The sequence below is a fragment of the Rutilus rutilus genome (genome assembly GCF_951802725.1).
Source record: "Rutilus rutilus genome assembly, chromosome: 15".
Lineage (NCBI taxonomy): Eukaryota > Metazoa > Chordata > Actinopteri > Cypriniformes > Leuciscidae > Rutilus > Rutilus rutilus.
The window spans coordinates 16,871,192-16,885,150 of record NC_140220.1 but is presented as its reverse complement, the minus strand read 5'-3'; the positions used below and the strand labels follow the sequence as shown (position 1 = coordinate 16,885,150).

The 13,959-nt window shown below is 37.5% G+C and overlaps 1 protein-coding gene across 3 annotated transcripts in view; it reads right to left on the bottom strand.

The window, feature by feature from the left end:
• cep128 (centrosomal protein 128) overlaps positions 1–13,959 on the bottom strand; it is a 178,759-nt gene that overhangs the window by 160,575 nt on the left and 4,225 nt on the right. For 2 of the 3 annotated variants that reach the window (XM_084433350.1, XM_084433351.1), the window contains exons 6-8: positions 12,659–12,750; positions 12,465–12,537; positions 11,611–11,733 (exon numbers count right to left, since the gene is read on the bottom strand). In XM_084433350.1, coding sequence (XP_084289476.1) covers positions 11,611–11,733; positions 12,465–12,537; positions 12,659–12,750 — 288 coding nt within the window. Of the gene's footprint in view, positions 1–2,164; positions 2,252–11,610; positions 11,734–12,464; positions 12,538–12,658; positions 12,751–13,959 lie in introns of all 3 variants that reach the window. The other variant, XM_084433349.1, reaches the window with a different exon arrangement.

The window sequence follows — 13,959 nt, the reverse complement described above, 5'->3', positions numbered from 1 at the left end:
ATTATTTCTTAACTTAGAATTAACCTTGTTCTGTCTCTGTTTGCTGCATGGTCCTTTTTATTTACAATAGAGATGGAATTATTATACTTACTAATGACTATAAATGCATAAATGTGATATCTCAATGGTATCTGTAATTGTGTGATGTATTTTGTTTATGTGGAGAAAATCAAATTAAAGTGAGGGGAAAATAAATAAATTATATATATATACCCACACAACGCCATACACTCTGTCTGCCATCTGCCCTGTACAGTGAAAATGGCCTGAAAACCATTCAATATCTGGTGTGACCACCATTTGCCTCATGCAGTGTAGCACATCTCCTTCGCGTAGAGTTGATCAGTTTGTTGATTGTGGCCTGTGGAATGTTGGTCCACTCCTCTTCAATGGCTGTCCGAAGTTGCTGGATATTGGCAGGACCTGGAACACGCTGTCGTATACGCCGATCCAGAGCATCCCAAACATGCTCAATGGGTGACATGTTCGGTGAGTATGCTGGCCATGCAAGAACTGGGATGTTTTCAGCTTCCAGGAATTGTGTACAGATCCTTGCAACATGGGGCTGTACATTATCATGCTGCAACATGAGGTGATGGTCGTGGATGAATGGCACAACAATGGGCATTAGGATCTCGATCAGAAATTATTTGGTTATGCAAACCGATTTTTGCAGCAGCTGTCCAGTGGGCTGGTCTCAGATGATCTTGGAAGTGAAGATGCTGGATGTGGAGGTCCTGTGCTGGTGTGGTTACACGTGGTCTGTGGTTGTGAGACCAGTTGGATGTACTGCCAAATTCTCTGAAACGCCTTTGGAGATGGCTTATGGTAGAGAAATGAACATTCAATTTACGGGCAACAGCTCTGGTGGACATTCCTACAGTCAGCATGCCAATTGAACGCTCCCTCAAAGCTTGCGACATCTGTGACATTGTGCTGTGTGATAAAACTGCACATTTTAGAGTGGCCTTTTATTGTGGCCAGCCTAAGGTACACCTGTGCAATAATCAAGCTGTCTAATCAGCATCTTGATATGCCACACCTGTGAGGTGGATGGATTATCTCGGCAAAGGAGAAGTGCTCACTAACACAGATTCAGACAGATTTGTGAACAATATTTCAGAGAAATAGGCCTTTTGCATACATAGAAAAAGTCTTAGGTCTTTGAGTTCAGCTCATGAAAAATGGGGGCAAAAACAAAAGTGTTGCGTTTATAATTTTGTTCAGTATAGATAAACATGTACATGTTGCTCACATATTATTATTGCCAAGTTTGTGCTGAATACAGTGTAATGAGACTTTAGCCATTAATATGTTTATAAGCAACTGAAAAAAAGCACAAATGTCAGGGCATGTCAAAACTTCTCCATGGCCCCAAAACCCCCTCAGACCCCAGTTGATTCTCACTTGAACTTCGGCATCTGTGTTAACACACGTCTTCCCAGTGGTGCAACGAAATGAGCGATAGGCACCTCACCCAGAGACTGTGGGTTTGAGTCCTGTGTTGTACAACTTTATAAAACTGTGTGTAATGTTATGTCATTTCAATTCTTTTATAGCTTACCGGGTAAGCGTTGAACTAATCTTTCTTCCTCTTGGATTAGAAATAAGTGTGTTTTTTTTCATTCTGTGTTCATTCTCATCTGAACTTCTGTTCATTTTGAGTTCATTCTCACCTATACTTCTTTACCTGATTTTCCATGTACGTTCAATTTCTGCTGTTTTTGCTCTTCCTGCTCTGCATTGCGCTACAGTCACTTTAGCCCTGTATAACTGCTTGCAGTTCTTGTTATTATTATTATTTTGTACATTTAGAACTAGAATGATTTAAATCATTTCTATGATTTTTTTTCCCTCCAAAAACTGTTACTGTCATACTTGAGTACTGAAAAGCTTTCCTAATCTGCTTTAACACATGCATTACATCAACAGTGCATTACTAGTCTAACACTGTTACAGGATCAAAGATGCTACATGCATTAAAGTTAATAAAAAAATGAAAATATTGTGCTACAAATCTTAAATGATTGTTTAGGTTCGAATGTACAGAACCAGATGTAATCACAGCTTACATAAGCTTATCCGAATAGCATACGAGGCACTGAGATTAATAATATATTTATGGCATTTATGTACACTGAGTCAATATCAAAGACAAACACACCTTGCTTCTCTCATTCTCTGATCTCTGCAGTCTGTTTCTGAAGGCCTCATCAGCCTCCGGTGTTTGGGTGTCATGTCTTCTCAAAGCCTTTGAGGACAGAGTGGAGCCGACAAGTCAAGTCAAGTCAAGTCAAGTATATTTGTATAGCGCTTTTCACAATACAGATTGTATCAAAGCAGCTTCACAGTATTAAATTAAAATAATACAACAAGGTTTGTTTCTTGATAAAATTAAATATCCCCAAAATATCCCCAACTGAGCAAGCCAAAGGCAACAGTGGCAAGGAACTGAAAAACTCCATCAAGTGACCTAATGGTGACCTAAAACTCCATCAGGTGACCTAATGGAGAGAAAAAAAAAACCTTGGGAGAACCCAGGCTCAGTCGGGGGCCAGTTCTCCTCTGGCGTTTATGAACTAGAGACAGGATTTAACTGTAAGATTAAAAATATTATATGAATGCCTGGCTGAAGAGATGCGTCTTTAATCTAGTTTTAAACTGGGAGAGCGAGTCTGAGCAACGAACAGTATCAGGAAGGCTATTCCAGAGTTTTGGAGCTAAATGTGAAAATGCTCTCCCTCCTTTGGTGGATCTGGATATCCTAGGTATGACCAAAAGCCTCGAATTTAGTGATCTTAAAGAGCGCGATGGATTATAGGGCGATAGAAGATCCGTTAAATAGACTGGAGCTAGGCCGTTTAGGGCTTTATAAGTCAGTAGCAATACCTTGTAATTAATACGGGACTTTATAGGTAACCAATGTAGTGATGTTAAAATCGGTGTTATATGATCATATTTTCTTGATCTAGTAAGAACTCTAGCGGCTGCATTTTGGACTAACTGTAGCTTGTTTATTGAGGATGCAGGACAACCAGCTAATAAAGCATTACAGTAATCTAGTCTCGAGGTCATGAATGCATGAACTAACTTTTCTGCATCAAAAACATGTTGTTGTTTTAGATGAAGTGATAAGTTTATTTAATTCTTTTTATTCTATAGTTGTAAAGCACTGTAATTGTTCTTGCGGGGTGTTAATTGAGGCTGAATTATAAGGCGGGATTGAAGATTGAACGTTTACAATTGTGGTTCTGATGCTTTCTATTTTCTCAGTGAAGAAGTTCATGAAATCATTACTACTAAACTGTAACGGGATATTTTGTTCAGGTGACGTCTGTTTATTTGTTAGTCTAGCCACGGTGTTAAATAAAAACCTTGGATTGTTTTGGCTGTTTTCTATTAGTTTGCGGAGGTGCTCAGCCCTGGCCGCTTTTAGGGCCTTTTTATAACGTGACATACTGTCTTTCCACGCGATTCTAAAGACCTCTAAATTAGTTTGTTTCCATTTACGCTCTAAATTACGGGTTTCTCTCTTTAGAACATGCGTAGTATTGTTGTACCATGGTGCTTTAATTTTCTCTCTGACCTTTTTTAATCTAATTGGTGCAACAATATCCAATGTTCTAGAGAGAATGGTGCTCATAGTGCTAGTTAGACAAGGAGAAAGAAAAAAAAAAGATTAGCAGCCTTCGTGTTAACATCCCCTCTTCTCCACTGATGGACTGATGGATGGACGGACGGATGGATGGAATCTCTATAATGTGGTTTAACTATAATGCAGTGCTGTACTCAATTTGTCTTTTTGCATCAAGCATTTGTAATGACATGCATTTTTGTATTTGCATTTTCAGCACCGCTTGAACATTAGCTTTAGTATGAATTTAGGTACTTGTCACTTAAACACAAACTCACTTGTAAATTGCTTTAGTAAGAATGTATCTACAAATAATATGATTGTAATGTGTATATGAATGTAAAAGTTATACAGAAATAAAAGGCAAGTAGGGTTTCCTTTATTACTGGGCATCTTTTCAGCTATATGCAAGCGTATAATATAATAAAGCTTTCAATAGAATACAAATAGAATACAAATCTTTTCCTGAAAAAAAATTATGTTAGTGGTGCAGTGCACCACCCATCACCACAATGATACTGGGTGTTGTCAAAAGACGTCACCCAGAGCTCTACGGTATTCTGTTCTCTAGATATAGCTCACTTTTCCTCCTCCAGTATAAGTATATAGGATTTTTTTCACTCGTTTTATTGTCCACCAAGCAAAAATCACAAGTCTGATTGCTTAGGAAAATAATGAAAAATATTCAATAATGAATAATGAAAAAAACCTCTCAACTTCATTCATTTCTAAAGCACAAAGAGTACCAAGGCCTCCACTACGAATGCAAAACTGCTTATACTGTATGTGGACTGGCAGCAATAAAAGTCATGGGATTTGGTCCTAGGGCCTAACCATAAGCAGTTGTAAAAATTATGCTTGCCTTAGAAAGCACCACTAATTAGTTTTCTGTAGACGACTGAGTAATTGCATTTGCATATACAGAAGATGTAATGTACTAGAATGAGTTTGAAAAACAAAAGTGGGAAATAAAATATATTGGAGTAAATTTAATTCACTTCTGCAGATTTGAGAGTAGTCCCCTATGAGTTGCAACAGAAACTCACATACATTATGTGCCACATGCCATTTAATGTGAAAAACCAGCATGTGTGATTCCAGCACGCACATGGAGCACAAAATGAATTTGCTATATGTATTCATGTACGAAACAGTTGGAAATTGATGTATCATCAGAAATGACACACGCATACATCAAAATAACTGAGATGCATAATTACAGAAGGCGAAACATAATTACTATGATTAATTGTATCATAGACAGACCCCAACTTCCATATCACATTAAGGTGCCACCCAGCCAAAGACTGATGTCATTAAATCATTGTCAAATCACAAATTCACTAATAATTGTGTGGATTATTACGCATTTGTACGAATAATATAAATATATTTAAAAAAAAAAATCTGCTTAATTCACAACACGTTCGTACCATAAACTGTAAAAAAAAATGTTACTTTGGAGTATTCTAAATGAGCGGCCGCGTGCACAAGGTTAGTCATTTGCATAAAACACACCCAAACCATCTCCATATAAGGGTTTTCCTTACAGCCCTCCGTCACTCTCGTCAAACTAGCCGCTGTTTGCAGACGCGCTCTCGCCCAATCCTCGAGCAATGCCAAAGTGTGCCATTCTCACCAGTTCAAACACAATAAACACTTTTTATACAGACCTCTCTGTATAAAACACATACACGCCAGCTGTACATACACGTATATCTGTTATTCAGAGAAATCTCACATCTGAAGCTATAATGCAGCTTTTCTTACTCTTTAACTATATCTGATGGAATGTATTTAAGATTAAATTAAATTGTATTATTTAATCATTTTATTATATAAATTTATACATGGACAATCCAATTAATGCAACATCAATATAATAATAGTCGTGTTAGGATGAAATATAACTTCTTAACACGATTATAAGGCCATACAGAGTAAGTGCTTTTATGCGTATGTGTGGTTTCAGTTGTTCCTATATTTTTTCGTAAATTTAGAATGAATTTTATTACGAAATTTTTGGTGAACCGTGATTTGTTCTTGAAATCGTTCGTACATTTCACTCACAAATTTGTGCGTACGCATGCTAAGTGAATGAGACCCAATGGGTCTCATTCATGAAACATTCGTAAATATACGAGTAAATATGTGAGTGATTTGCGCGTAAAGAGACATTCCCGAAAATTCTTCTCCTGATTCACAAATACTTCATAAACGTCAGATTTGATAGTGAAATGTGTGTGTGTGTTAATGAATTCCAATCAGTCGTAAATGGGGCGCGCGTGCACGCTCATTCTTAATTACCATAAATCCCGCCCATTAAAACCGACTGACAACTATATGGGCATCATATTATGACACCAAACGAAGGATTTCAACATGTCTTCACAAAAGCGAATGAAGAAGAGAATTTTTTCAGATGCAGAAATTGAAGTTTTATTATCAGAAGTTCATTCAAAACGCCACATTTTATTTTCAAGCGTAGGCTACATAGTGGCGTATCAGGTCCTAAAATTTAAAGATATGGCTCATAGTCTTAGAGCTCAAACATGACAAATTGGGCACCAGGTCAGGAAGCAGACAGACTGGCTAAACCAACCGTCTGCTAGCGGCCTCGCGTCACCAAGGTCAGATAAATCCCATCACATAGAGCCTCTTTCACCTAGCTATCATCATATAGAGACTGTGTCTGTTCCCCGATTTTGGAAATCCAAAAAATGTTTAAACCTATCTAAGGTTAAAAATTTAATTGATGTTCAACAAATAAAAAACAGCTATAATACAGATGAGCAAATGATAAAGCTTGGGTTGCTGAATATTCGATCGCTTACTTCAAAAGCACTCATTGTTAATGATATGATTTCAGATAATAACCTAGATGTGCTGTGTTTGACAGAAACCTGGCTAAAACCAAACGATTACATTACTTTAAATGAGTCCACCCCGCAAGATTACTGTTATAAACATGAACCCCGTCTGAAACGCAAAGGAGGAGGTGTTGCTGTAATTTATAGTAATATTTTCAAAACCACTAAGAAATCAAGTTTCGAATATAATTCTTTTGAAGTGTTAGTGCTTAATGTAAAAATATATAGTAAAAATGATAAATCACGTTTGAGATGTGTGCTGGCTACTGTATACAGGCCACCAGGGCACCATACAGACTTTATCAAAGAATTTGCGGACTTTCTATCAGAGTTAGTATTGGCTGCAGATAAAGTACTAATTGTTGGTGATTTTAATATACACATCGATAATGAAAAAGATGCATTGGGATTGGCATTTAAAGACATTGTAAACTCAATTGGAGTTAGACAACACGTGTCAGGACCTACTCATCGTCGTAATCATACTCTAGATCTAATATTATCACACGGAATAGATGTTGATGCCGTTGAAATTCTGCAGCAGAGCGATGACATCTCAGATCATTATCTAGTCTCGTGTAAATTACATTTAGCCAAGGCTGCAAAGCCGACTCCGTGTTACAAATATGTTAGACCTATCACTTCTGCTACTAAAGATTGCTTTATTAATAATCTTCCTGATCAGTTTCATCATCTCAGCATCTCAGATAGCTTAGAAAAACTTGATATTGCAACAGAAACTTTTAACTCTCTCTTTTCCAGCACTTTAGACACAGTTGCTCCTTTGCGCTTAAAGAAGATTAAAGAAAATAATCCAACGCCGTGGTACAACGAGCACACTCAGGCCCTTAAGAGAGCAGCCAGAAAAATGGAGCGCAACTGGAAGAAAACAAAACTAGAGGTATTTCGCATTTCATGGAAAGAGAGCTCGATTGCTTACAGAGAGGCTTTAAAAGCTGCTAGATCTGCTTATTTTTCAAACCTATTAGAAGAAAATAAACATAATCCTAGATATTTATTTGAAACAGTGGCTAAACTAACGAAAAAGAAAGCTTCAAACACAGAAGTTTCCAAGCAGCACAGCAGTAATGACTTTATGAACTTCTTCACTTATAAGATTGATAATATCAGGGACAAAATTATAACTATGCAACCGTCTACTACAGTATCGCATCAGGCAGTGCATTGTAGTCTCCCTGAGGAAAAATTTGATTCATTCATTGCTATAGGAGAGGAAGAATTTACTAAACTCGTTAAATCATCTAAATCTACAACATGTATGCTAGACCCTATACCGACTAAGCTACTGAAAGAGATGCTTCCAGAGGTCATAGATCCTCTTCTTAATATCATTAATTCCTCTTTGTCTCTAGGATACGTACCAAAAAACTTTAAGCTGGCTTTGATTAAACCGCTTGTTAAAAAAATGCAACTTGATCCTTCAGAATTAGTCAATTACAGGCCGATCTCGAATCTACCTTTTCTGTCAAAGATACTAGAAAAGGCAGTATCTTCACAACTATGTTCCTTTCTAGAAAGAAATGATATCTGCGAGGATTTTCAGTCCGGATTTAGACCATACCATAGTACTGAGACTGCTCTCGTTAGAGTAACAAATGATTTGCTCTTATCATCCGATCGTGGTTGTGTCTCTCTATTAGTGTTACTCGATCTTAGTGCTGCGTTTGACACCATTGACCACAACATTCTTTTAAATAGACTAGAAAACTATGTTGGCATTAGTGGAATTGCACTAGCATGGTTTAAATCATACTTATCTGACCGTTATCAGTTTGTAGCAGTAAATGAAGAGATGTCTTATCAATCACAAGTTCAGTATGGCGTACCACAAGGCTCAGTACTAGGACCGCTGCTGTTCACTCTGTACATGCTACCCTTAGGAGATATCATTAGGAAACATGGCATTAGCTTTCACTGTTATGCCGACGATACTCAGCTCTATATTTCTTCAAAACCTAACGAAACTTACCAATTCACTAAATTAACAGAATGCATAGCTGATATAAAAAACTGGATGACTCGTAATTTCCTACTTCTAAATTCTGAAAAAACAGAGATTCTAATTATTGGACAAAAAACTTCCTCACGTAATAACCTAGAATACTGTCTAACACTTGATGGCTGCTCTGTTAAGTCTTCGTCGTCGGTTAGGAACCTGGGTGTGCTCTTTGATACCAATCTTTCATTTGAAAGTCACGTGTCTAGTATCTGTAAAACCGCATTTTTCCATCTTAAAAATATATCTAAATTACGACATATGCTCTCATTGACAAATGCGGAACAATTAGTTCATGCGTTCATGACCTCAAGGCTAGATTATTGTAATGCTCTACTGGGTGGTTGCCCTGCACGCTTAATAAACAAACTACAGCTGGTTCAAAACGCAGCAGCTCGAGTTCTTACCAGAACCAGGAAGTATGACCATATTAGCCCGGTTCTGTCAAAACTGCACTGGCTCCCTATTAAACATCGCATCAATTTTAAAATATTGCTGATTACTTACAAAGCACTAAATGGTTTAGCTCCGCAGTACTTGAGCGAGCTCTTAACTCATTATACTCCTTCACGTCTATTGCGATCTCAAAATTCCGGCCAGTTGATAATACCTAGAATATCTAAATCGACTGCTGGCGGTAGATCCTTTTCCTATTTAGCACCAAAACTTTGGAACAGTCTTCCTACCATTGTCCGGGAAGCAGACACACTCTGTCAGTTCAAATCTAGATTAAAGACACATCTCTTTGACATAGCGTTCACATAATACATTATAGACTTCTATAATTCAATATTAGGCTGCATAGATTAGGTCAGCTGGAACCGGGAACACTTCCCATAAATCCTGATGTACTTGTTACATCATGAGAAGAATGGCATCTACGCTAATTTTAGTGTCTTTGTTTATCCCAAGGTTTTCCCGCAGCCTGCCGGATCCAGGCCGTTTCCAGATCTGATGAAGGACCTTCGCCTGGACCCGGTGTCAACGCAGTGCTGAAGGGCCAACTAGTCTCTCCCTATGGAGGATCCCTTTCCCACTCTACAGATAACGCGTCGTCGGGAAAACTCAATTTGCGTATCTACCCCGAATTGATAAAATAAAATAAAATTCTGAATCAAAACTATAAGGAAACACCAGTAATTTGTTTAGGTTTGGTTTGTAGGGAATTCCAAACCTGCACACATATATTCAAACGCACATAACTATAGAACCCGTTCTTAATGCGCATCTGAACGCCATCAGCGTTTCTCACAGGTTCGCTAAAGTCTGTGTAGAGAGTATGGTGTCGTCTTGGCGGCCCTAATTTAAAAACAAATGATCGTTGCGACGGAAGCGAATCAATCAAAACTAACTTTAGCTGGAAAATAACTTTATTAAAGAACCGCTATAAAGCCAAAACAATCTTACGTTATATTATACATTTATCTCTGTGAAGCTGCTTTGAGACAATCTACATTGTTAAAAGCGCTATATAAATGAAAATGACTTGACTTGACTTGACTTAAAAAAATTATTTTTTAGGTAATAATGCTTTAGGTAAAAAAGCTTGCCAGCATATTACAGATGCAGTTAATGGAGTTTCATCTGTTAATCGAACAGTCCCAGAAGTGAAAAGAAAATGGTTCGACATGAAGCTTGACTGCAACACTTTTGCGGATTGCGGACTTGTAAAAAAAAATAAAAAAAATAAACAGCTTGAATATATATATATATATATATATATATATATATATATATATATATATATATATATATATAAAAAGACTTGCGGACTTGTGATCCGTTTGCAGATGCTATTACTGGCTCTCATAATAGCCTAAAAGTAAAAAGAAAAACCGTATGTAATTACTATATATAATATTTTTTCAAAATGCTGTGTAAATATGTACCCGATTAAGGTGAATTAAAATGCAGCCTTATTATTGAGCAAAACGTTCGGATGTTAAACGCACTATTTTACGCGTGGCTGGGAGCAGGTGTAGATTTCTTTCGTACCAACTAACATTTGGAAAATACGAACATTTTAATGAATCCGAAAATTTACGCCAGAACCACTTTACACACGATTTACACAAAAATTCGTTCTGCTCGTGTTTCATGAATGAGACCCATTGTCTTTATGTTAGGTATCATTTTGAGGAAGCATTTCATAGTCTAAAATCACTTTGTGAAATGCTACGGTGACATCATTCTCTAACAGCGTTCTAGATGATATGGGTGTGCAAAAGAGCTGAACATTGTTTTTCTCAACCGCTCTTTGGTGACTAAGCATTTGTTTATCTGCCTTGATTTGCTTGTCTTGTTGGTTTCTCATAATTTCACAACAAATGCATTATTTCTCTAGGCCTAAGGCACACCGCCTTTTCATTAGCAAACTGCAGTGGAGATGCAAATGAGGCTCCATTCATCAGTCACCTCTCAGATAAATAGGACAATTGTTAATGGAAGCTAAACACAAGCATATACTGCCCCCTGCTGGTAGGAGCACAGCATGAACCTGCTCTGAAGTTTCCACTAGATCACTGGTTTTAACACTGATTTTCCCCTATTATCATACCTCATAATGTCAAACGCATATTTAGGCAATTTGAAGAAGTTCCTTTAGAGGTTCAACTGGAAGTATCTGATGCAAGTGCGCAAGGAACTTTTCATTCAATCACAAATTTGCTGGAGCTGTGAAGCATTTTGTGTCAAGTCATGATATAAACACATTAAGCTAAAAAGCAGACAAATGACAGCAAGTGCAAGTCTTAGAACAAGTCGCATCTTAAAGAAGCCATATCATATATTTTCCTTATTACCTCACGATTTAACACATTTCTGATCACTCAAGAGAAATCACTGATATATTCATGTATTTGGGTTTCCCCACAGCAGAAACGTGTGTAAGTTCAGATTGAGTTCTTGGTTTCATTAAAAGATCCTTTTGGACTGGGGAGGGAGTTTTGAGTTCTGAAAGTTACAGTATGTTTTCATAGTACATCAACCTCATTTAGCTCAGAATATCCAGAAAAATGTGAAGTGTAATGATATGGCCCCTTTAAAATATTAGCAAATAAATAACAATATGCATTAGTGTAGTGTTCTACCTCCTGCAGTTCTCCAGACATGCTTTTTGGTTTCTCTCTGTGATATGTTTCAGAAAGCACTTGCTGCCCCAAGCGCATCTCCTCCTCGATCTCCTGTAGACGTCTCTCCAACCGTAACGAGACCTAAGACACATCATACGTCTCAAACCTGACTTAAAGGTGAACTAAGTAACTTTTTTACCTTAACTGAACAGCTTCGGAGTCATTGGAATGGTTATATTACTTATTTCGGGTTGAATGGTGGTCGTTTCGCACCCCCCTGGTGCCCGTGAGCGGAAAATCCGCACTTGCAACTTTGAGCCGGCGGGCCGCCGCGTCAGGAAGTATCGCGTGATATCAGGTCTCGCGATGTAAACAATTGCTTTACGGCCAAAATAAATCTGCTAAAATGCTGTCATTATTGCGCTCCCTCACGCTGTTCGAACCCAAATGAAGAAGACGTTTTAAAGAATGTCCCATCTACTTTGATGTCGTTGGTCTACTAGCCTCTGTTGTCTGAGAATCACCAACGAGTTTTTACAACAGTGTTGTCAAATATCTATTCCGAAGCTGTGGGGGGAGCTCTAGAGAGAAACCTGCGAGCAAAAAGCGAGAATACAGCGAAGAAATCCCGAAACTACTGAGCCCCGCTTTAACGTGCTGTTTTCAGCCCTGTTCAGCTAGAGCAAATTGCTGTTATTCAGTATATCATGTTCTGTACAGCAGGTCTCCTTAGAAACTGGATTCAACTTACAGCAGAAGAAAAGACACAACAAGTGCATTCTGACAAGAAGCAAGACAAGTGGTCGCAGGCAGCAAAAAAAAAAAAAAAAAAAAATGAACACAACATGCTGTGTTACATAAGCATCACTTACGGTTTCTTCTCTCTGCGGTGCCTGTACGTGGCCTGCAAGAATCTCCAATGTCTTCTTGGTTTCTATGTCAGTCCTTTTGAGGGGCAGAAAGCAGAGAAAACACAACATTGTGTTTTTTAACAATTACACAAGGAATTTATTATCATCAACAAACACGATGCTTTGATTTGATCAGGTAGAAACATTAAAGGGACCTGTTTCTTCTGCTGATCTCTCTATCAATGTCATCACCCATCCGAAGCTGATCACTCCGCAGGTCTCTTAGGGACTGATGCATTGAGTGAACCTGAGAAACAAAGAGAATTAGATTTTAATGTGAGTGGTGGAAAATTTGCTATGAGGTTGCTAAGGTGTTTGGGTTGTTTGCACGGGCATTGTTTGGTGGTTGCCAGGAATTTCTTGGTGGCTGCTTACTTGGCCAAGTCAAAAGAGCCCATCCCAGAGTCTCTATTATATTTTGATATATTCCTTTAAATATAGCTTGAGTCCCTCCTTCTATGGCATTCAAATGGGACTTTTTTTTTGTCTGTTCGTTGTCCTCCACGTGAAAACTGCATGTTTTATCTCTTAAAAGAGTCAGTTAAAAATGTTTTGGTAGGAAAGTTATTATATATCTAACTGAAATAAAATAACCATGAATTATTGTCAATTTAAATTTTTTTATTATTTTTTACCTTTAAAACCTTGATTTAACGTCCTACATTACACGGCTACCTCCCAAATATATAAATAATTTAGCCTGATGAGGAAACCAAGGCAACCGTAGGGTGTTCTAGCACTTTTTAATTGGGCAGAATATTAAAAAAACATAACTGTAATAATTAATAAACTAATGTTTTGTTTAATGTAAACTAATGTTTTTAAGAATGTAATCGATCAACTAAATGTTCTACTGACAATGGCACAGATGCAGCCAGATCATTCCCATAACCGGTAGGGGTGTAATGGTTTAGATTACTTTTAGCACAGTTTTAGTGTCACCGCTTCGGTACGGTTTGGTATATGCTATGTTCATGGAAAAAAGAACTACTGTCAAATAAAAATAAGGAAAATAAGAAACAGATAATCAAACTAAAAGCAACAGCACAAATAAATACAATGGAGCAAAGATACAAATAAATAAAAAAGGTTATTTCAGGTTATTTAGGTATCTAACAGTAATTTTCAGGTACGTAAATTGAATAAAGCAATCAAATGTGAAACAACATTGCACATAATCTTATTGATTTCCTTGTCTTTTATTGTTTGATTAACATTTAAAATACAGACAGCAGGAATATTAGGCTGCTGTCACTTTAAGACATCATACAGGGATACAAAATACTGATACTGATCCACGTGCATTCTGTTTACGTTTACTTAAGACATAACCTACTATGTTTGCTAGGATACTCTTCAAGACGGCATGTTGACATAATTGGAGGGGGCATCATAAAAGAGATACTAACACCCTGTCTACACCAGGTGCATCCAGTGTATCGAGTCCATTCTTCAA